General features: G+C 35.3%; 1 protein-coding gene across 1 annotated transcript in view; it reads left to right on the top strand.

Annotated features, from left to right (window-relative positions):
- Fstl5 (follistatin like 5) overlaps positions 1-22,243 on the top strand; it is a 716,962-nt gene that overhangs the window by 266,498 nt on the left and 428,221 nt on the right. The window contains exon 4 of the mRNA XM_033759984.1: positions 17,628-17,876. Within this exon, the coding sequence (XP_033615875.1) occupies positions 17,628-17,876 (249 nt within the window). The remainder of the gene's footprint in view (positions 1-17,627; positions 17,877-22,243) is intronic.

Genomic DNA, 22,243 nt, shown 5'->3' with positions numbered 1-22,243 from the left:
ATTAATTTCACTTAAGACGATAGCCTCAATGTGTATGCATTCAGCTATAAATGCCTCTAATTTCTCATTCTTTATGGATGAACAAGATTTCATTTTATAAAAATAACCACATTCTTTATCAAGTTTCCAGTTGATGGGCAGTTGGGCACTTTCCATGTTTCAGCAACTATAAGCCATGCTGCTATGAAGATGGGTGCGCATATATCACCGTGGTATGATTCTTTTTAATTCTTCTGGCGAGATACCAGTAAAAGAATAGCTGGGTCAAATGGAGCCTCTTGTCCTAGTTCTTTGAGGTATCTCCATATTGATTTTCATAGTGGTTGCACCAAGCTGCACTCCTACCAACAATGGAGAGTGTTCCCCACAGCCCTGCCAGCATTTGCTATTGGTTTATTTCTTTTTTTAATTGATTAATTTTATCTGTACATTTAAGGTATAAAATGTAATGACATTCATCCTTTGAAATTTACACCTTTACATAATCCATCTTGATTTTAATTTTTCCCCACTCCCCTGTCCTCCCTTTAATATCTCCACCCCTCCATATCTCAGACTTTGTTTCCATTTTTTTCTTTTTCTCATGGTAATTCCATTTCCATCTTTCTTTGGCCTTCCGCTTTGCACCTATTTATTTGCTTCCTATTAGCCTTTTAGTTCTTATTTACACTCTCAGTTTTTACACTAGAGAAACAATTCAGTATTTTCACATGTGTCCTATTTCTTTCACTTAAGGTTATCACCTCAATGTGCATCCATTTGGCTACGGATGTCTCTACTTTCTTATTCTTCGTGGCTGAGTAGTATTCCATTTTAGGGAAAAAAATTTTTCTTTACCCAGTCTCCTCTTGATGGGCAATTGGCCTTCTTTAAAGTTTTAGCTATCATGAATTGTGCTGCTATGAACATGTTTGCACATATATCAGAGTAGTATGGTTCTTTTAGTTATTTGGGGGAATATACCCAGCAGGGAGAGGGCAGAGTCAAATGAGACCTCCAATCCTAGTTCTGTGTAGTATCCCCATACTGATTTCCACAGTGTTTGTACCAGTCTACACTCCCACCAGCAGTGGAGCAGGGTTCCTATCTCCCTACAACCCTACCAGCATTTGTTATTGATTTCTCGATAACAGCCATTGTTTCTGGGTGGAGGTGAAATCTCAACATTGCTCTCATCTACATCTCTCAAATAACCAGTGATATTAAAATTTATTCCTAGGTTTTTTTTTGTATTTCTAATTCTTTGTCTGAGAAATATCTGTTCATTTCAGATGCCCATTTTTCAATTGGATCTTCAAATTTGGGAGTTCTGATTTTTAAAAATTTCTTTATATATTCTGGATGGTAGACGTTGTCTGAGGAAAGGCTGGTGAAAAGTTTTTCCTACATTGAGGGTTGTCTCTTCATAGTATTGGTTGTCTCTCTTGCTGTGCAGAAGCTTTTTTAATAAGAAGAGATCCCACTTGCTGATTGTTTGCTCTAGTTCATGAGCAACTGAGATTTTGTTCATTAAATCTTTTTGTACAGCAATGTCTTCAAGAGTTCTACCTAACATCTCTTTCAGCCAGTTTAGTGTTTCTGTTTTAATATTTATATCTTTAATCTTTTGTATTTTAGCTTAGTGCATGGTGAGGGATACAGGTCTAGTTTTAATCTCTGGCAAGTTGAAACCCAGTTTTCCCAGCACCTTCTATTAAAGAAACTAATTTTACTCCAGTGAGGGTATTTGGCTCCTTTCTTGAAGATGAGGTGGCTGAGTGTGTCTGGTGTTGTTTCTGCATCTTCTAATCTGTTCTACTGGTCTGCAAGTATATTTCTTTGCCAGTACCATGTTGTTTTTATCACAGCAGCTTTGTAGTATAGTTTAAAGTTGGGGATTATGATAGCCCCTACCTTATCTTTATTGCCTAGAATTGTTTTTGGTATTCTAGGTCTCTTCCAGCTCCAAATGATTTTTGGATTATTTTCTCAAGGTTTGTGAAGTATGCTCCTGGGATTTCAATTGGGATTGCATTGAATCTATGTAACTGTTTTGGAAGTATGGCCATTTTCGCTATGTTGACTCTTACAACCCAGGAGAAAGGGATGTCTTTCCATTTTCTGATATCCTCTTCAGTATCTTATTTCAGAGTATTGTAGTTTTCAGAGTCTTTGATTTCTTCCATTAGGTGGATTCTGGATTCCTAGGTATTTCTTTTTTTCTTTTTTTTTTTTTTTTTCATTCTATCACAAAAGGGATTATTTGTCCCACTTCGGTCTCGGTGATTCTGTTTTTTCAAATACAGGAAATCCATTGTTTTTTGTGTGTTGACCTTGGTTGTATGCAGCTAATTTGCTGAATATGGTTATTACTTCTATAAGACTTTTGGTGGGTCTTCTAAATAGAGTACCGTGACACCTTTTTTTTTTTTTTTTTTTTTTTTTTTTTTCATTCTATCACAAAAGGGATTATTTGTCCCACTTCGGTCTCGGTGATTCTGTTTTTTCAAATACAGGAAATCCATTGTTTTTTGTGTGTTGACCTTGGTTGTATGCAGCTAATTTGCTGAATATGGTTATTACTTCTATAAGACTTTTGGTGGGTCTTCTAAATAGAGTACCGTGACACCTGCAAATAACGACAATTTGACTTCATTTCCTATCTTTATTCCCTGTATTTATTTCTCTTGTCTAAGTGCTGTGTCTAATGTTTCCAAAACTATATTAAATAGGAATGGTGATAGTGGACATCCTTGTCTTATTCCTGAATTTATTGTTAAGGATTTCAGTTTTTAACCATTTAGGATGTTATTAGCTGTTGGTTTTTCATAGATGGCTTTTGTCAGATTGAGGTAGAGACCATCTATTCCAATTTTTGGATGGTTTTCTACCATAAACGTGTGTTGGATTTTGTCAAATGCTTTTTCTGCATGTATTGAGATAATCATATGGATTTTGTCCTTGGCTCTATTAATATAGTGTATTACATTTATCGATCTGCGAATGTTGAACAATCCCTGAAGCCCTGGAATGAATCCCATTTGTTCAGCGTGTATGATCTTTTTGATGAATTTCTGCATTCCATTTGCCAGTATCTTATTAAGGATTTTTGCATCTATGTTCATTAGTGAGATTTGCCTATAATTATCTTTTTTGTTTGGGTCTTTCTCCACTTTTGGGATCCAGATTATGCTTGCCTTCAGGAATGAATTTGGGAGTATTACTTCCCTTTCAATTTTATTGAAGAGTTTAAACAAGAATGACAATAGTTCTTATATTAATGTCTTGCATTGTTCATCAGTGAAGCCCTCAGGACTGTCCTTTTTTTAGTTGGTAAGTTTTTAATTACTTTTTCAATTTCATTGATTGATATTGGGTTGTGCAGAATTTTTAGGCCTTCATTATTCAACTTTGGTAATTCATATGTATCCTGGAATCTGTCCATTTCTCCTGTATTTTCCATCTTATTGGCTTATGGGTTCTTAAAGTAGGTATTGATGATCCTCTGGATTTCTTCTGGGTCTGTTGTAATTTCACCATTTGCATTCCTAATCACATGGATTTGAGCCTTTTTCTTTTTTTTTTTACCATAGTTGGCTATGAGTTTGTCAATTTTGTTTATTCCTTCAAAGAACCAACTCTTGGCTTCAGTGAGTTTTTTGTGTCATTATCTTAGTGTCCATTGTATTAATTTCTGCTCTGATATTTATAATTTACTTCTTTTTGGGTTTCACCTGCTCTTGTTTTTCTAGAAGTTTGTGGTTCAGCATTGGGTTGTGTATTTGTGCTTGCTCTATTTTCCAAGTATCAGAATCCATTGCTCTGAATTTCCCTCATAAGACTGCTTGCGTTGTGTTCCAGAGATTCTAGTATGTTGCATTTTCATTGCCATTTAATTGTAGGAACTGTCTGATTTCTTCCTTAATTTCCTCTATGATCCATTGGTTATTCTGGAGTGTTGTTCAATTTATGTGCTTATAAAATTCTCGTAGTTTATTTTGTTATTCATCTCCATTTTCATAGCACTATCATGTAATAAAGTACAAGGGATAACTTCAGTTTCTCTGCATTTACATAAACATATTCTATGAGCAATTATGTGTTCTAATTTGGAGAATGACCCATGTGGAGCCAAAAAGAATGTATATTCTGATTTTGTGGTTTGGTACACTCTGTCACCATCTGTCATGTTCATTTGTTCAAGGGTTTGATTGAGCTCTAGCATTTCATTGTTTATTTTTTTGTCTGGTGGATTTATCTATTTGTGACAGTGGTGTATTGAGGTCTCCCACTACTATTGTATTAGTGCTTATGTGATTTTTCATGTCCATTACTACTTATTTTATATAACTTGGTGCACTAGTATTTGGTGCATATGTGTTTATGATCGTCATCTCTTCCTCTTGGAATGTAGGATGTAGTGTCCTTCTTTCTGCCACTTAATCACTGTTAGTTTGAAATCCATTTTATCTGCAAACAGATAAGTACTCTTGCTCTTTTTCAGGTTCCTTTTGCATGGAGTGTTTTTTTTTCCCACCCTTTAACTTTAAGTCTAAGACTTCCTTTTTGACTTAATTGTGCTTCTTGTTTTTTTTTTTTCTCATTGTGTTTATTGGTACATTCAAGGCATACATTACAGTTACAGTCATCATTGGGGTCTTGTACCTTTACATGACCGGTCTTGGTTCTCATTTTCCCCCCTTATCCCTGCCCTCCCTTCACTCCTCCTCCCTTACCTATTTACAAATACTTTATTTTCATGTTTTCATTTTCTCATTTTTTTCTTTTCTCCTATTCCCTTTCCCCTACCCTTCCCACTTCCCCTACACCTTTAGCTCTTTTCTTCCTATTTCACATTGTCAATTATCTCATTAGGATCTTATGTACTATTATAGTTTTTCACACCAGAGCAACTATTCAGTATTTATACATGTGTACCGACTTATTTATTTCACTTAGGAGTATATCCTCAATATGTATCCATTTTCCTATGAATGACTAATTTCTCTTTCTTTATGGCTGAGTTCATTTTATAGAAAAACCATATCTTCTTTATCCAGTCTCCAACTGATGGGCAAATGGGCTGTTTCTGTGTTTTAGCTATTAAAAACTGTGCCACTATAAACTTAGGTGTGCATATATCACTGTGGTATGATTCTTTTAATTCTTTTGGAAAGATACCCAGCAGAGGGATGGCTGGGTCAAATAGAACCTCTAGTCCTACTTCTTTGAGGTATCTCCATATTGATTTCCGTAGTGGTTGCACCAGTCTGCACTCCCACCAACAATGGAGAAGGGTTCCTTTCTCCCCACAACCCCTCCAACATTTGTTACTGGTTGATTTCTTGATAGAAGCCATTCTTTGTAGTTATTTGTGCTTCTTGTATAAGCATATTGTTGGATCTTGCTTCCTGATCCATTCTGCCAGTCTATTACTTTTGGTTGGTGAATTGAGATCATTAACATTGATGGTCATAAGTGATATGTATTGAGCTATCTTTGACATGACTTTTTCTTTTTGTTGGATTCTCCTTCTTTGTATTTAATTTCTTTTCTTCTGATGGATTTATTCTGCTGGGCTTCCTGGGGTTGTGATCCTCATTGTCTTTTCCTAGGATATTGTTAAAATTTTTTGGCATGCTGAGTTGTTATTCATGACGTTCCTAAGGTACTCTTTGTCTTGAAAGTATCTCATTTATCCATCAATTTTGAAAGATAGTTTTGTAGGGTAAATCAGTCTGGGTTGGAGGCTGTTTTCCTTAAGGGCTTGAAATACATCACTCCTAGCTCTTCTTTCCTGAAGGATTTGTGTTGAGAAGTCTGTTATAATTCTGATGGGCTTTCCTTTGTATGTGATTTGTTTCTTTTCTCTAACTTCTTGTACAATTTTGTTCTTCTGTTGGGTTTATGGAATCTTAACTATTATATGTCTAGGTGTATGTGTGTGTGTGTGTGTGTGTGTGTGTGTGTGTGTGTGTGTGTGTGTGTAATCATGGATAGTTGGAGTCTTATATGCCTCACTTCTCTTATGTCAAGTTCTTTTCTCCCACTTGGGAAGTTTTCTGCCATTACTTCTATGCATTCTTATATTATTCTGTTATTCTTCTTTGTATCATCTAGCAGCTGCTGGATTGATTTGTCCTGTTTCCTTACTATTTTGTAGTACTGTTTCTTTTCATAGTCACTAATTACAATCCTATCTTGTATACCTGAAATTCTGTCTTCACATTAGTTCATTGTGCTGTGTAAACTTTCAATGGAATTTTTTGCAATATTTGAAGTTTTACTATTATTATTATTATTATTATTATTATTATTATTATTATTAGGTACCAGGGATAAAATTAAGACCTTGCCATTTTGAGGCAGGTGGCAGTACCACTGAGCTGAATCCAAGGCCTTATTTTTTCAATGGAGTTTTTAATCTCCTAGTAATGTCTTTGTATGTGTTTTATGGATTCCATTTGTTTCCTATGTTGGGATTCCATCTTGATCCTCAGCTCCTCCATTTTTTATTGGTTTCCACTCTATATTTATTAATCATGTCTTGCACTATAGGCACAGTCTCTGTTGGTGCCTGAGAAATTATTTCTGATTTCATTTTTTCCAGATCCTCTTTCATTGCCTGTTCAGGGAGTACTGGTGGTTAAATATTAGATTGTTCCATCTTATTTCCCTTTGGACTTGCCTTAGGCGATCTGCTAGTCTTGTTCTGAGACTTGTTTACTTGATCTTTCATTTCAATGGATGCAGCCTGCTTTACTTTTGTTTGTTTTGTTTTCAATCTTTATAAAGCTTATTGGTAGGCAACTTTTTGCTCATCTCATGGTCTTTAATTCTCTGCAAGCCATGGTGAATCTTTTTCTATGGTGCTCACCACTGCCGCAATTCCTGGGTTTACAGTGATGGCCTTTTAGATTCCTGAGCTCATCTGTTGTCTGGGTGTACTTCTGATGGTGCCTGTGCACAGTTGGTATGGTATCTAGTTGTGCCTTTGCCTAGGGCCTGCCATCTTTTGTAGCTGTTTTTAGTAGGGCCCCTGGCTGGGACCTGAGCACTGTAGTCCCTTGTTTCTGGACACACTTCTGGCTAGGGTCTGTGCACACTTACCAATGGAATCAGGGAAGGCCTCTGGCTGTTGCTTGTGCATGTGTGCAGCTCTATTCCTGCCAGCTTTTTGGCTGGGGCTTCTGGGCCTACCCAGCTGGGACGCAGTGTGGAAGAGCTTGCAGTCACACCTCTCTGGCCCGCACTTGCTTCTCCATGACTAATTCCTTTATGGTGCCAGGATTTAATCCTCTAGAATGTCTCCCCAGCCCCCATTAGCCTGAGTGACATACCCTTCCTCTGTGGTAGTGACATAATGCTTTCCAGGTGATTTTCTATTATTTCCCTTTAGCTTTTGTAAAACAGTGTATGGATTCTCTGTTCCTTGCCTGGGGAAAGGATATAAGAATATGGAATATGAAAGAAAATCCCGAAGCTATCCCCAAAGTCTAAACTAGTGGACTTGAAAGGATTTATTGGGTAAATAAAGGTTTAAAAGAAGTGAGATTTGAGATGGACTTCAAACCTCAGCTGTTGAGAGGCAAAGTGAGGGCTAAAGGGAGTAAACATATGAGAGTAGAGAGAATGTTTTATACAATTTTATACTTTCATTTTTTGTAGTATCAAGTAATTTGGTTGCAATTATGTCTAATCTAGCATGGGATCAGTGACAAGTTGTGTGTTACACACCTGAGGACAACTTCTAGGCCTTGGTATATCAGAAAATCCTATGTAAAATTGTCCTAGACCCTCAAAAAAGAAAGTAAAAACCTCAAAAATGACTGACATTAAAATGTTAAAATTTGTCCACAGAAGGCTAAAGCTACAAATATGTCAAGAAGTTAATGCTTAGGAAATAAAATCCTTCTTTTAACAAATACATTCCCAAATTTTGTTCTTCAATAAATGAATAAATCAGCACTTTAATTCATCTACAGAGTTTTTTAGGGGAGAAAAACTTCTTAATCATTGAGTTTGTTTAGATTTTTACTAAAGCTAAGAAAGAATGCTGTTTTGGTGGAATTGGCTTCTCTGGTTTAGAAGAAGCCAATTTTGGGTGCTGCTTCTTAAACACAGTTGCAATGATATCTTGTTTTTCTCTTGAAATTGGACATTGTAGGAGTATTTCCCACTACAGAAACTGGCAGATACTACAGGTGGTGCTTCTGGCCACATAGAGATCATGAATTAACTAGTGGAGGCACAGGGCTAGAAAACTCAGATTTTTATATCACCTTTCTAATAAACTTGTATTGTGTCAACTATTTTAGATTGACTATTAACTTTGAGTTTGTTTTTACTGAATATGTATAAAGAAAAGGGAGAATAAATATAACAAAGCACATATGAAAATATATAGATCTTTTAAGAAGAAAAATGAGGATTTTCTGAGTCACCACGTTGTGGAAATCCTATCTTTTACTTTCCCCTTAAAAGATCCCAGGGTGATGAGGGGCACTTTGTTTAATACATGTAGGCCTTTTTCATTCAAATGGTGGCAATTCAATTTTTTTCACATACTCGTCTTTGATAAGATTTTTCTCTAAGCAGTAATTTGTGCACACACACACACACACATTCCTTTCTACATATTCTATGGTAATACTTAACATTATGACTGACTGTATTTTTCTCATTTACTAAACTCACTGGCCATTTTTTTAATCCATTAATTTTATTGATATATTTTAGGTAGGCAATATGATGACATTCATCATTGGGAATTTGTACCTGCACATGATATATCTTGGTTATTTCTTCTCCATTCCTCTGCCCTCCCTTTACCCCCCTCTCCCTATTTACAGTGACTTTGTTTCCATTTTTACTTTTCTTATATTTTTTCCCTTTCCTCTATCCCTCTTTCCCTTTGGAACTTTTCTTCCTATTTCACATTATCTGTTATACATTCTGGTCCTCATTTACATTTTCAGATTCTCACATCAGAGAAACTATTCAGTATTTACACATTTGCATCCTATTTATTTCACAAAAGAGTATGAAAAAATGTTCAGCATCACTGGTCTTTCAAAAGATGCAAATGAAAACAATGCTGAGATTCCACCTCTCTCCAGAAATAAATGGCTGCTATCAAGAAATCAGCCAAAAACAAATGCTGGCAGGGTTGTGAAGAAAATGGAACCCTTCTCCATGTTGGTGAGAGTGCAGATTGGTGTGGAAATCAGTGTGGAGGTACCTCAAAGAACTAGGACTAGCTATTTGACCGAGCTATTCCTCTGCTGGGTAACTTCCCAAAAGAATTAAAAGCATCATATCATAGTGATATATGAATATCATAGTGATATATGCATGAGTTTATAGCAGCACAGTTTACAATAGCTAAATCTTGGAAACAGCCCAAATGCCCATCAACTGGTGAATGGATAAAGAAGATTTTTTAAATATAAGGGAGTACTACTCAGCCATAAAGAACAAGAAAGTAGAGATATTTATAGCTAAATGGATGCACATTGAGGCCATACTGGTCTTTATTCTAGGTATTAATCGTCTGTTGGAAAAGTAGCTAGTAAAGAGTCCTCCCATTTGGTAAGCAGTTTCTTCACTCTAGTGACTATTTTCCTTGGTGGGCAGCAGCCTTTTAATTTGATGTGATCTTGTGTGCTGATTCTTATTGTTATTATTTCCTGATTTATTGGAATGTATATCAGTGCAGGCAGAATTGAGGTTCATTCAAAAACTAGAAATAAAAATACCATGTCATCCAGCTCTCCTCCTCCTCCTGGAATCAGCATACTATAAGCATACCTACATACATTAAACGTAAGTGGTGAAGAAAATGGGATGGACTACGATTCAGCCATAGGAAGAAGAAAATGCTGTCATTTGCTGGAAAATGGGTGGAACTAGAGATCATCGTGATAAGCAAAATAAGCTAGACTCAGAAGACCAGTAGCACATATTTTGTCTCTTATGTGGACTATATGGGGGATCACTTACAAGCAGAAGGGAGATATCTGGTAAGAGCAGAGAATGAGGAAGAAGTATAAGAAATAGCAAAGGGCGTGGAGAAGGTTGAATTATGTCATATGTGTATATGAAGAGATCTCAGTGGAACCCAATATTCTGTATAATTAACATGCACAAATAACAGAAAATTAAGTATATTTTTATTTTATGCTTAATATCTTGATTTTTTTCTTTTGAGAAATACTATTCAAATTATTGGTATTTATTTTTAATAGATTTTTGGCTCAATTTTATTTCAATAAAGCTGCAAAAATTTCAATGATTCAAAATGATTTAATGAAACAGAATTTAAATTTATAATAAATACTTTTCCCTGTGTGGCCCTTGATTTCCATAATAATAAGAGACACAAGTGCCTTCCTTTTCTCCTCTGTTCTCTGTGGGCCATGCCCAGCCTCTAAAATCAACATTGTAATGAATCTCAGGTGAGCTGGCAAGACAGCTTCTCTAGGAAATATTTGCACTCATACTAAAATGTTTAATTTGCTGTTTAGTACTTTTTAAAAAGCATTTTATAAATATCTATCTTATTTACAAAAAGAATCTAGGTAACTAGGCATTAACAGTAAGGCATTTTAATGTGTTCAGTATATTCCAAAGCCTGAAATATTTTACTATCACAGATGATTTGGCATAGGTCTTTACTCTTATTACATAGGGCTGTGTGAAATAAAATACTACTATTTTATTAATTCTAATTGATTTGTGTTTTTATTTGTTGTGTGGTTCAGTATGATGTAGGGAGGAGAGTGGCACTACCTGCTGAAGAAAGTACTTTCCAGCCCTTAATGTTACCCAAATCCCTTTCTAAATTAAAACACTTAAAATTCTTCTGCTTCTAATTGTCACAAGCCTCAGTCTTCGGGAAGAAGGTCATGCATTGCGTAAGGTCTGCCGGTGGTCTGCAGCCCTCTGAAGTTGGCCTGTTGGTCGGCATATTCCTTCTGCTCAGTGGAGCTTTCAGAGTGAGGTTTCTTTGGTTTCTATCCTATTTGTGTCATCTAACGAGGTATTTTCCCTTTTTACCAGACAAAATCTGTAACATTAAATACCATAATAAGTTCTCACTGAAAGAGATAGTGTGGTTGTAAGAGAAATCATGGCTTATAGTTGGGGCTTGCAAAGGATGAAATTAACAAATTAGGAAAATGCCCTTAAAAGTCACACGCTGAAGTTGGAAAGAGTTTTAGAATTGTATCTTAAAATTGTTCATGTTTTCCTTTCCATTATCCCGCAGTGGAGAACAGTGCATAAGTAGTAATTGTTGCCATTTGAGGAACTGATATCAAATTGTCTAACTTCTTGAAATAAGGCATGAAAACATATTCCCCTGGCAAACGACAAAGAAACTACAATTGGAATGGGCTCAATACCTAAATCTCTGCTGTTATATATTTATTCATCATGTATTTTTTACTTGTCTTTTTCATATTTACCTATTCTTTAAAACATGTTAAGTGAAATACATCAGATGCACAAGCTTAAATATCACATTGTTTCTTTTATATGAGAAACCTGAAGCATGAATAAATTAAAGAGCAAAAGAAAGAATAGCAACCAAATATATATTCTTTGAAGATCATGATACACAAGGTGTTTACTGTTGTTATTCTCACATTATTTTTGTTATTAAAGTTATTTTTATATATAATTTTTATTTTCTTTTTAATATCTACCTGTATTACATTTTTTAAAATAAAAATTCACATCTTTCAACAACAACCATAAGAAAAGTTAGACACTAGGAAACAGATCCTGTGCATCTCTTGCAGATGGACAGAGGACCTAGAGATAGAGGAGGAGCCGGGGGAGAAGAGGGCCAGAGAAGCAAAAGCAATGGTGTGCCCTACTGTGCAGGTGTCAGCTGCCCATGGTGCATGCAGTCATTGCGTACTGCAAACACAGACTAAGAAAAAGAAAATGAATTGTCTATAATGAGTTAGGGAAAAAGGCTCCAAATCCGCAGAATTCGGAACAACAGGCTGTGCAAATGGACTGTCTCCAGCAGCAGAGCTCTGAGTTCACCCTCAATCAGGCAAATTTGTTTTGACAGAGCTGAGAAAGGAGCTACAGGAAGCATAGATCCCAATCATTAAAGGTCACGAAAAGATCACACTGTGTTCAATCTTCCATGAGCATTCCAGTCTTTATTTAAACTGCTTCAGAGTCTGTGAGAACTTTAAGAACATCAGAGTTGAATAGTTTGCAACAGGAAATTGTATTTGAGATTTACATTTTTTTCACATGTGAGTAGCAAAATGTCACCAAAATATTATACATAATCCCACATCAAAATATGTAACTGTTTACTGTGAAGATTTCTTTTCCTTTCCTTTCCTTTTCTTCTCTCTCCCCTCCTTCCTTCCTTCCCTCCTTCCTTCTTTTCTGCTCTTTTTTTTTTCTAGCTGAGAGAAATTTGAATACAGTGGGTAGTCTTGAAAATTTTACAAGTATTGTTGGGTATATTCTTCAGAATTCCTATGGATAAATTTACAATGAATTTTTAAAAATAGAATTGTGAAAGGCAGGTGTTCGTTTACTCCAGTGATTTCTAGTCAATATATTCTAAATGCAAAATCCATAATAGAGGATCACCTTTTATAATCATAACCACTACCTTTGTGAGATAAGTACTGTGGACCTGACACATTCAGTGCATAAATCGTGTGATGTTTTTAATAAAAAATGATACTGTGTTGTTTTTGTCATCATTATTATCTCCAACTCATTTATTCTTTTAAATGATACTTACTGAGTTCTTGCTATTTTCTAGTTAGATGAGGACACTTGGGCTTGATAACATTAACTTTTTAAAAAATCACATTTTAATTATTTTGGAAGGGTATGGGAAAGGAACTAAGGGAAAAGAAAAAAATATGAGAAAACGAAAAAATGGAAACAGAGATTTTGTAAATAGGGAAGGGAGGAGGGGGTAAAGGGAGAGCAGGGGCCTGGGGAAAAATGAGAACCGAGACTTGTCATGTAAAGGTACAAGATCCCAGTGATGAATGTAACTGTACTGCATACCTAAAAAGTATCGATAAACTCAATGAGAAAAAAAAAGTCACACTTGTGGTGAAATAAAAATAAAATATTTTAATTTTACAGCCAAAGTTGAAATTATTAAAAGGAAACAAAGGAAATCGAAGTCTTAGTTTAGAAACCTTTTTTTTTGGTACAGGGCATCGAACTTGGGACTTGTGCTTGCAAGGCAGGCAGCAGAACCACTGAGGTAAATCCCAAGCCCTTTACAAGCAATTTTACATTTTGTAGAGTTTAGTCTATTTCTAGATTATATAAATATTTTTAAATTTGAGAATTTTAACTGTATGATTGTTTAATGCAATTAAATTATTCATATTAAGTTTTGTAGAGGAAATTCACCAAATATATTTCTCAGAAATTAGCTTTCATTAGAACTGGGTTTTGCTAAACACTATAGATAAAAGGATTATTTTCATAAGAGAAAATCTAAACACAGTGTGTCAATTACTACACAACATAATAGCCTGGTTTAAATCAGGAAAAGAAGTCTTGAATCCTGTTTTATGACCCCAAAATTGTTCTTTTTAACAAATTAAAGTTCATATTTTATACATTAATATAATACATTTATGTGGCAAAGCCTAAAATAACACTATAAATCAAGTAATATGTTTATATGCTAAAACAATGATTAAAAGTAGTTGCCAAAATTTAGTTCCTCCCTCCTTCCTCTGTTACTACTTTAGATGTAGTGTCAGTCTTTACTCTTAGGGTGTAGGTCCCCATATCTGCCACCTGAACCCCTACTCTTTATTTTTTTATTAAATTTATTGGTACATTTTATTGGTACAGTATAGTTACATTCATCTTTGGGATCCTGTACCTTTACATGATGTATCTTGGCTCTTATTTTTCCCCATATCCCGCCCTCTGTTCACCCCCTCCACCTCTCCCTGTTTACAAAGACTTTGTTTCCATTTTTTCCTTTTCTCATGTTTTTCTTTCTTTCTTTTACCCTCACCCTCCCACTTCCCCTACTGCTTTAGACCTGCTCTTCCTATTTCACATTATCAGTTGTACAGTTTGAACATTATTTACACTTTTAGTTTTTCATAACAGAACAAGTCTTTGGTATTTACACATGTACTCTATTTATTTCACTTAAGAGTACTTGAGTATGTTCTAAATGTGCATTCATTTAGATATACATATCTCTAGTTTCTTATTTTTTATGGCTGAGTAGTACTCCATTTTATAGAAAAACTACATCTTCCTTATCCAGTCCCCAGTTGATGGACAATTGGGTTGTTTCCAAGTTTTGGCTACTACAAACTGTGATGCCACATACTACATATATGGGTTAGCATATATCACTGTGGTGTGATTCTTTTAATTCTTTTGGAAAGATATCCAGCAGAGAGGGACATCTGGGTCAAATGGGACCTCCTAGTTCTTTGAGATATCTCCATATTGATTTCTGCAATGGTTGCACCAGTCTGTGCTCCCACCAACAAGGTGAACCCCTACTCTGAAAAAATTTTAAATTTTAATATAATACAAGTAGATATTGACAAAGAAATACAAAAGCCATTTTATGAAAAAATAATTTCCATAACAAAATAATTAAAGAATAACAATGATAAATACACTGTTTATTGAGACCTTAAAAGAATGTATTTTCATTGAACTCCAGCCTCAGTTGCTATGAGTTACATCATTTGTGAGGCTTAGCCTGTCACTCTCCTTTGTGGCCCAGCTGGGCTCCTACTACTTTGTCTCTTTTCTAGGATGCAGTCAACTCCTGTCTTACTCCTTTTGTAAACCACAGGAAGAAATTATCAATGACTAATTTTTTTTTTTTGTACCAGGGATTGAACTCAGAACCTCTTGTTTTGCCAGGCAGGTACTGTGCCCAGAGCTAAATCCCCAGCCTCAGTTTGTTCTGTTACATATACAACGAGTTACATTTCTAAAAGTTTATTTCAGTGTAGATTCATTCAATGTTAAGTACCTGCCTGATGAAGTTTATCTTATAGAAAGATTGAAATGATGTAGTTAAGTAGCTAATCCCTAAGATAATTGATCAAGAATCTGAAATGACCATCCTTAGAATAATATAGAGTTATTTTGTCTTTAATTTTTAAATGTTTCAGCGTGTTTGATTTTTTGGTCAATTTTTCTTGTACTGGAAAGACAGAATTTAGAAATGATTTACCTATTAAGTAAATAGTCTGGGGAACAAAAGTTATTTTACCAAGCTCTAAGATAGCAGGCTATCATTTCTTGATTAAAATTCAGTTAGTATGGTATCAAACTGAATGCACCTAAAAAAACTTTGACATGTTAATCTGATTAAATAGATTTAAATTCAGCAGAAAGTTAAGTTCGGCATTAGTCATGGTTAATTACTGTCAGAAAGGATACATTCTAGCTATTCATTTATAAAATATGAGCTTGGAGATTGCATGTGAATTAATTAAATTATCTTTAATTGTAGCAGCTATATGCAACACAGCTTGTGGCTAGCATAAAATACTTCGGTAAGTTCTAGAAAATGGACAGTATCCTCATACAAATCTCTGTATAGGATTTAACAGGAGATAATCTGGGAAAGATAAACAATAACATAAATACACCAAATATGATCCAATGTTACAGTAACACATTCCCTCCGAGAGGAAATTTTCAGGAATTCAGAAAGCTGCATTAATTTGTAACTAAATATGAAAAGATTGAACTCTCTTTTTTTAAATTGAGTTTATTGGTACATTTTAGGTATACAGTACAGTTACATTCATTATTGGGATCTTGTACCTTTACATGACAAGTCTTGGTTCTCATTTTTTCCCCTTGTCCCTGCCCTTCCTTCTCCCCTCCTCCCCTCCTGATTTACACGCACTTTATTTCCATCTTTTCATTTTCTCACATTCCTTTCTTTTCCCTTATTACCTTTCCCCTACCCTTCCTGCCTTCCCTATACCTTTAGCTCTTTTCTTCCAATAAACCTGAACTTATTACTAGATAATAAAATAAAACACAATTGATGCATCTTATTTGATAATTATGAAAATATATGATATGGGATTTTACACACCTATGTGAGTTAGATTCCTGTTAGAATGACAGCTGCATTTTAAGCTCTATAAATGTTACATTAATAATTTGTTTCTGTCATGTTACAAGTACAAGATAAAATTTTCCTTATTGAAATCTGTCATTTTGTAGTCATAATTGACATAGGTAAGGATTTTTGTTCTTAATGAGGTACATTTGGTAAAAGAAAAGCTTTAGATAAATTAAGTTTGATCTTGTTTATTTGGGCAAAGAATGACTAATGAATTGGGGAGCACTCAGGAGGAGAGGCTCAGAGAGGCTCCTTACCAGTGTGTTCAGGGGTCTTCCTGGGTGAACCCTGGCTGCAATAGAAAGATGGTTTCTAGGGGCAGATGGTGATCAGGCCTGTGTCCAGGCTGGACAAGGTCTGACTAGACTGCCTGGAGCTCCACTGTTGCTGCTGGGCTGAAAGCCAGATATCTTTTATAAAAACATACACTCCTAAGTTTGGTTTTTGCCTTATTAGCACACTGAGTTTGTTTTGCAATTTTATAAGCATTCAAAGTTTGGAGCAGCCTCAGGCCTCCTACTATTTAGTTTAACCTATTGAACATTAAGAAATAAAAATTTTTTCCAGTATCATATTAACAAAATCAATCAAATAGTACTCATGTTTCCACATACATTTTCTAGTATCTTCCAAATACTTGCATTATTTTTATGATTTTTATCATAGCATTAATTTATCACTTTTTCCGCTAAAAAATATTTCATTAATTTATTTTGTGTTTTCCTTAGTATTATACTTACTTTAATTGTAAAGTAAGATTTCATTAGGTCAGGGCTCAAAAATGTGGTCTCAGAAGTAGTTGCACCAGCATTAACCTATTGGAAACAGACATTTTGGAAGGTAAAATAATTTCAAATACTATCAGAAAATATAAGTTGGCTAATTTTAAAACTATGCCATCACAGTGTTGATTTTTTCAGTGTAATTTTGATTTTGCTAACTTAAACTTGATATCAAAACACATGTATCAATATAAAATTAAATTTAAGATATGAATGTCATTTATAAAACACATAAAACTGATTTTTAAATTTACTTTTTTTCCTATATATGTTCTATGAAAATTAGTTTCTGAGAAGCTAATAATAAAACTGATACTGAAATGAAACTTCATATATGCAAAGTCTTTCTTGATAAAGCTATGAAGATTTACTACTATTATCCTTATTTTACCTATGAGGAAACCGAGGTGTAGCTGTGTCAAGTGCTTGCTCAGGGTCCTGAGGTTTGCAAGTGACAGTGCTGCAATGTAAACTCTGGATCAAAATCTGTGTTCTTGGTCATGAGAGAGAGCATCACAATCAGCCCTGAGAAAGGAGAGAGCTCAAGGAGAGAAAGTGTGAAAAAATGTGGAGAATATTCATTTGATACAAGCATCTTCTCCACCAAAACAGCACTGGAACTCTGGTTACCTATAATAGTTTTAGAACATATTTTTATTTGATACTTTGAAACGCATGTATGATTTAAACATAGAAACCAAATAATTTCCTGTTCTTTATTTCAGGATTTCTAATTCAGGATGACCCTCTTGGATCTTGTGAGAATAAGTATTGTGGCTTGGGAAGACACTGTGTGATGAACAGAGAGACCAGGCAGGCAGAATGCACATGCATGGACCTCTGCAGACAGCACTACAAACCCGTGTGTGGCTCCGACGGAGAGCTCTATGAGAACCACTGCGAACTGCACCGCGCTGCCTGCCTGAAGAAACAGAAGATTACCATTGTCCACAGTGAAGACTGCTTCTTCAAAGGTAAAAGCAGGGTGGCGAGCCTGTAGTCTCGCCTCCGGTTTCCTTCATACTCTCTACTTTACCTTTCAACTATAGAATAGTTTCATATCAGCAAGTATCTAGCATGAGCAAAGGAGAAAAGTGAGGTTATACCAAGAAGTGTATGAGAATTTACATGGATACAACTCTGATATTTAGCTATGAGAATAAAGTTAGCCAAAATATGACTCACAGTCTAATATAGCTTTGGGCATTGCACCATATGGCTTCCCAGTCATGGTTTTCTGAGAGACACGAGGCAGCCAATCAGGCTAAATCCACCTGGTGAAAAGCACCTGGAGTGGAATTGAGAGAGGCAACTGCCAAGCCATGCTGTGATAACGTCCCCTCTCTTCCTGATGAGAAATGATAGTTCCGGTGCATTCCGCATTATCCAAATTATATGGAACCTGCAGCTGTCCCTTAAAATAACTGTGGAGGACTCACACCAAACGCAGGTACTGAATTGACATGACAGGCAATAATTTAAAAATTTAAATATTCAAATGTACTTGAAATCGGTTCCTTTGAAAAGTTCTGAAGAAATTTGATATGATTTTAATATTCTTTATAAATAATCATCAGATGGCTTTAACATTACTTATAAATCCATTGTTTATTCTGGCAGGCATATTTTCTTGTTTATTGTTATGACCTCGATTAAAGTTCTAGAATTAATCCTATAAGACTTCCATCATTCTAGGTCAGTGATCAATCTGATTCCTAACCTTCGGTTCCAATATCCAGTTTCTTAAAATGTTCATTAAGTGGCTTTATATTTCAATATTATGTGACTGTTTATTCTTAAATTTATAGCTGAAATGTGATGTTACTATACTACATTTGTGCAGTTACAGTGGTACCTCAATGCACAAACTTAATTCTTGCCACACTTCCGGTCACAAACCGAACTGGATGGGAACCATATCAGATTCGATGGTTAGGTTCAATGTTGACCTTATGGGGAAATTTGATTAAGTTCTTGTCCAATTCAGTTTGTGACCAGCATCATAGAAAGAATTAAGTTCGTGAACTGAGGCATCACTTATGTGGTAAAGACTAAAAATGATTTTTCAATACTGGCAAAAAAAGTAACATTTCCAAGGCGATAAAAATGATACACAGGGCTTTTCAATGCATATAACTGATGTAAAATTATATGTTTATCTACCATAGAAAATTATGTGCAACTTAAATACAGAGAATTTTTTCATACTTGATTAGCTTCTTTTACCAAAAATGTAGCCGATTCTTTGGTTTGGAATTCAGGTCATTCTGTTTTTTCTGTCAAATATATTTTATCAATACTTAAAATATGTTCTATTTTTATAGCACTGATGCTTACAGAATATTTTTTCCATAATTTGATACACAATTGTAGGTGACCCGGGATCCCTGGGCAAACACTGGGGCACTGCCTGCAGTCCGCTCACCGGGCTGACCTTGCTCTGGGACCCAAAGCATCCACTTCTCCCTGAACCAGGGCGAAAGAGGATGAAGAAGGGACATGGACATAGCTCAACACGGGCGGCCAGGGGGCGCTCACCTCTAGCAGGAAGCGGAGCCGGAGCCTTTGGCTCCCCTTGCTTTTGTTCACCTAGACATAGGCACAAGCAATCAAAGTAGCCAGGGATTCATCTGGTTCCCAGTATCATTAGTACCATCGCTGATAAACAACTTCACCACAGCTGTCTTAACTTTTCCTTAATATGCAGTCACCCTTGAGTGCGGCCTTTCTCCTTTGTCACAGAGGAGGCCAATTGGGCCTTAATTCTCCTCTGGTCCTTGACACACGTTATCATGACATTAAGTAAAGAATGTGTACTAATGTGACCACATTTGCGTAAAATCATATTTTTCAGCTAAGGTCATGTTCACCTGATACCCAGCAATCACTTGTATGAACACACATGATGTTAAATACATGTGGGAAAACAATCTGGTGTAGTTAATGTTTTGTTTATACTAGATGCTTAGGCAAAATGGTGCATTCTCTCCTAATGTACACACACACACACACACACACACACACACACACATTTGTGTGAGTATGAAATAGATGAAAAATTAGACACATTTTCTTTATGGATTTCTTTAAAAGCAGTGGTTTGAAAGCTTTTATCCTTCGGGCTTACACTATGCATAATTATTAGATCTGTGTTTGTGTGGAGATACTCTGCTATCATACATAATATGAAAATTCTATTTATATTATGTGGGTTCTTTACCAAGCGTTAGCATATTTTCCAAGTCTCAGAAATTGTGAATTTTTTTTCTATTTGTTTTGCTGTTCTGCTTAACACACAACTAACTCATGAAATTATTTCAGCACGAAAGAAGTAAATAATAAGGACCAAAACCAAAACCAATTGCCTGTCTGGTTAGTGCACATCTGGCCAAGTTTGGGATGTGAAAGAAGATTCTGTAAAGTGGAAGGCCTGACGTTATTGTCACTCTTCCATTAACTCTGAGATCGTGCATTATTTCCTGGGGATTTTCAGGAGATTATGTTGCTTCCTGTAGTGGACCAATGGAAGAAGCAAACCAAAATATTAAATCTAAGAAGTGCAGAACTTTACAGTTAATTAGATATTCAATGGAAAAACAAATTAAACACTGTGCTACTTTGGAACTATTTAGAGGTGTCTGTGAAAACCTTAGATTACAGCTCATCAAACAAGAATGTATTAACCAAGCCCAGGGCACCATCCTTTTTTTTTTAAAGGTTTTGTTATGTTTTCTTTTCTTAAAAGGTTTCACCTATTTGTGTTGCGCTTTAAAAGGAGAGTTGAGTACTGTAACTGCATAAGAGATCTTTTTTTTTTTTTTTGGTCCCGGGGATTGAACTTGGGTCCTTTCGCTTGCAAGGCAGTCATCGGAACTGCTGAGCTAAATCCCCAGCTGCATAAGAGATCTTATGGCAAACAAAGCATAAATGATTTTATCTAAATCTTTCCATAAAAAGTTTTGACCTCTGCTTTAATAAATTACTGGTACCTTACAACTCATTGTTTAAAATATTAGCAGATCTTTACTATTCTGTAGTTCTTTGACTATTCTTTCTTATACTAGACAGATTTATATGGTGAAACTGAGTGAAACTAAATACACACACACACACACACACACACACACACACACACTCTCTCTCTCTCTCTCTCCAGGAAACCTGAATCCAAGGCCCATGGTTATTATGGTATTATAAAAATCAGTATCCTGCATATACAATACTCCAGTTAGCACTGGGAGAGACTGAGTTAGTTACTAGGATCTCTGTATTATGTCTTACAAATGTATATACATTTATAATCTCAAAATAATAATAAATTGTTTAATAAAATGAAGAATATTAGAAAATATCTTAAAAGTTTCAAAGATGGCAAAACTTGGCTTATTCGTTACTTACTTGCACCCTAAAGTAAGCTCCATTTGTTTCATATCTATGTTTGGCATTAATATATCAAGTTATTAAAATAGATTATATAACCATATGCACTGATTCATTGATTTAATATTAGAATCCAGGAAAGACACATCTGTATCTCTACATTGAGATATTTTTGCATATAACAAATATTACATATTTTCTTCTTATTTGCAATAAATATTGAAATGCCTCTAAGAATTTTCTTTAATGATGTATGGTTTGTAGACCTGTAGATTAAATAAATGACGTATCTATGGATGCAATATTTTCCTAATTTTCACTCACATTAATTTTATCATGAAATATATAGCTGTAGGATATGGAATGTTGTAGCATTTATTTACTAGCATCGAATACTTTGTGATGAGGTTTGGCATAACATAAATCATTCTGTTGTTAATACTATCCTTAGCTATTTATTTTTGTGATAAGAGAATTTTGCCTTGAAGTCAGTTCTCCAACAAAAGGGTTCTTAATTGCTGAGTTCACATCAGCACTTACAGCAAGTACAATTCCTTCCCACCCTGACTTCTGATCAGTCTCAAACTAAACAGGATTTACTTACTCAGAGTGTAGATGTAGGCTTGGGTAAGAGATCTCAACATATAACCTATGGGAAATGAAGTAGGAATTAAACCTTTTATGAGAAAGTCAATCTAACAGAAACACTTTTGCCATTCATGATGCCAGAATAAAACTGCCATAAAGGCAAATGTTCTGTGCATTTAAAGGTGTGTTGCAAACCATAAGAGCTTGGGAAATGTAGTTGTTACAGCTGCCTGTGCATTGCTTGGATCAGATTTGACACTAAACATAGCCGGAAGAGGCATTCATATTACATTTTTTTTTCGGTTTTTTGAGACAGGGTCTCACTATGTAGTTGAGTCTGACCTGGAACTCACTATGTAGCCCAGGCTGGTCT

This window comes from Fukomys damarensis, unplaced genomic scaffold, assembly GCF_012274545.1.
Source record: "Fukomys damarensis isolate Sample0158 unplaced genomic scaffold, DMR_v1.0_HiC HiC_scaffold_38, whole genome shotgun sequence".
Classification (NCBI taxonomy): Eukaryota; Metazoa; Chordata; class Mammalia; order Rodentia; family Bathyergidae; genus Fukomys; species Fukomys damarensis.
Note: the sequence above shows the minus strand (reverse complement) of the source record. Positions and strands in the feature narration are given on the sequence as shown.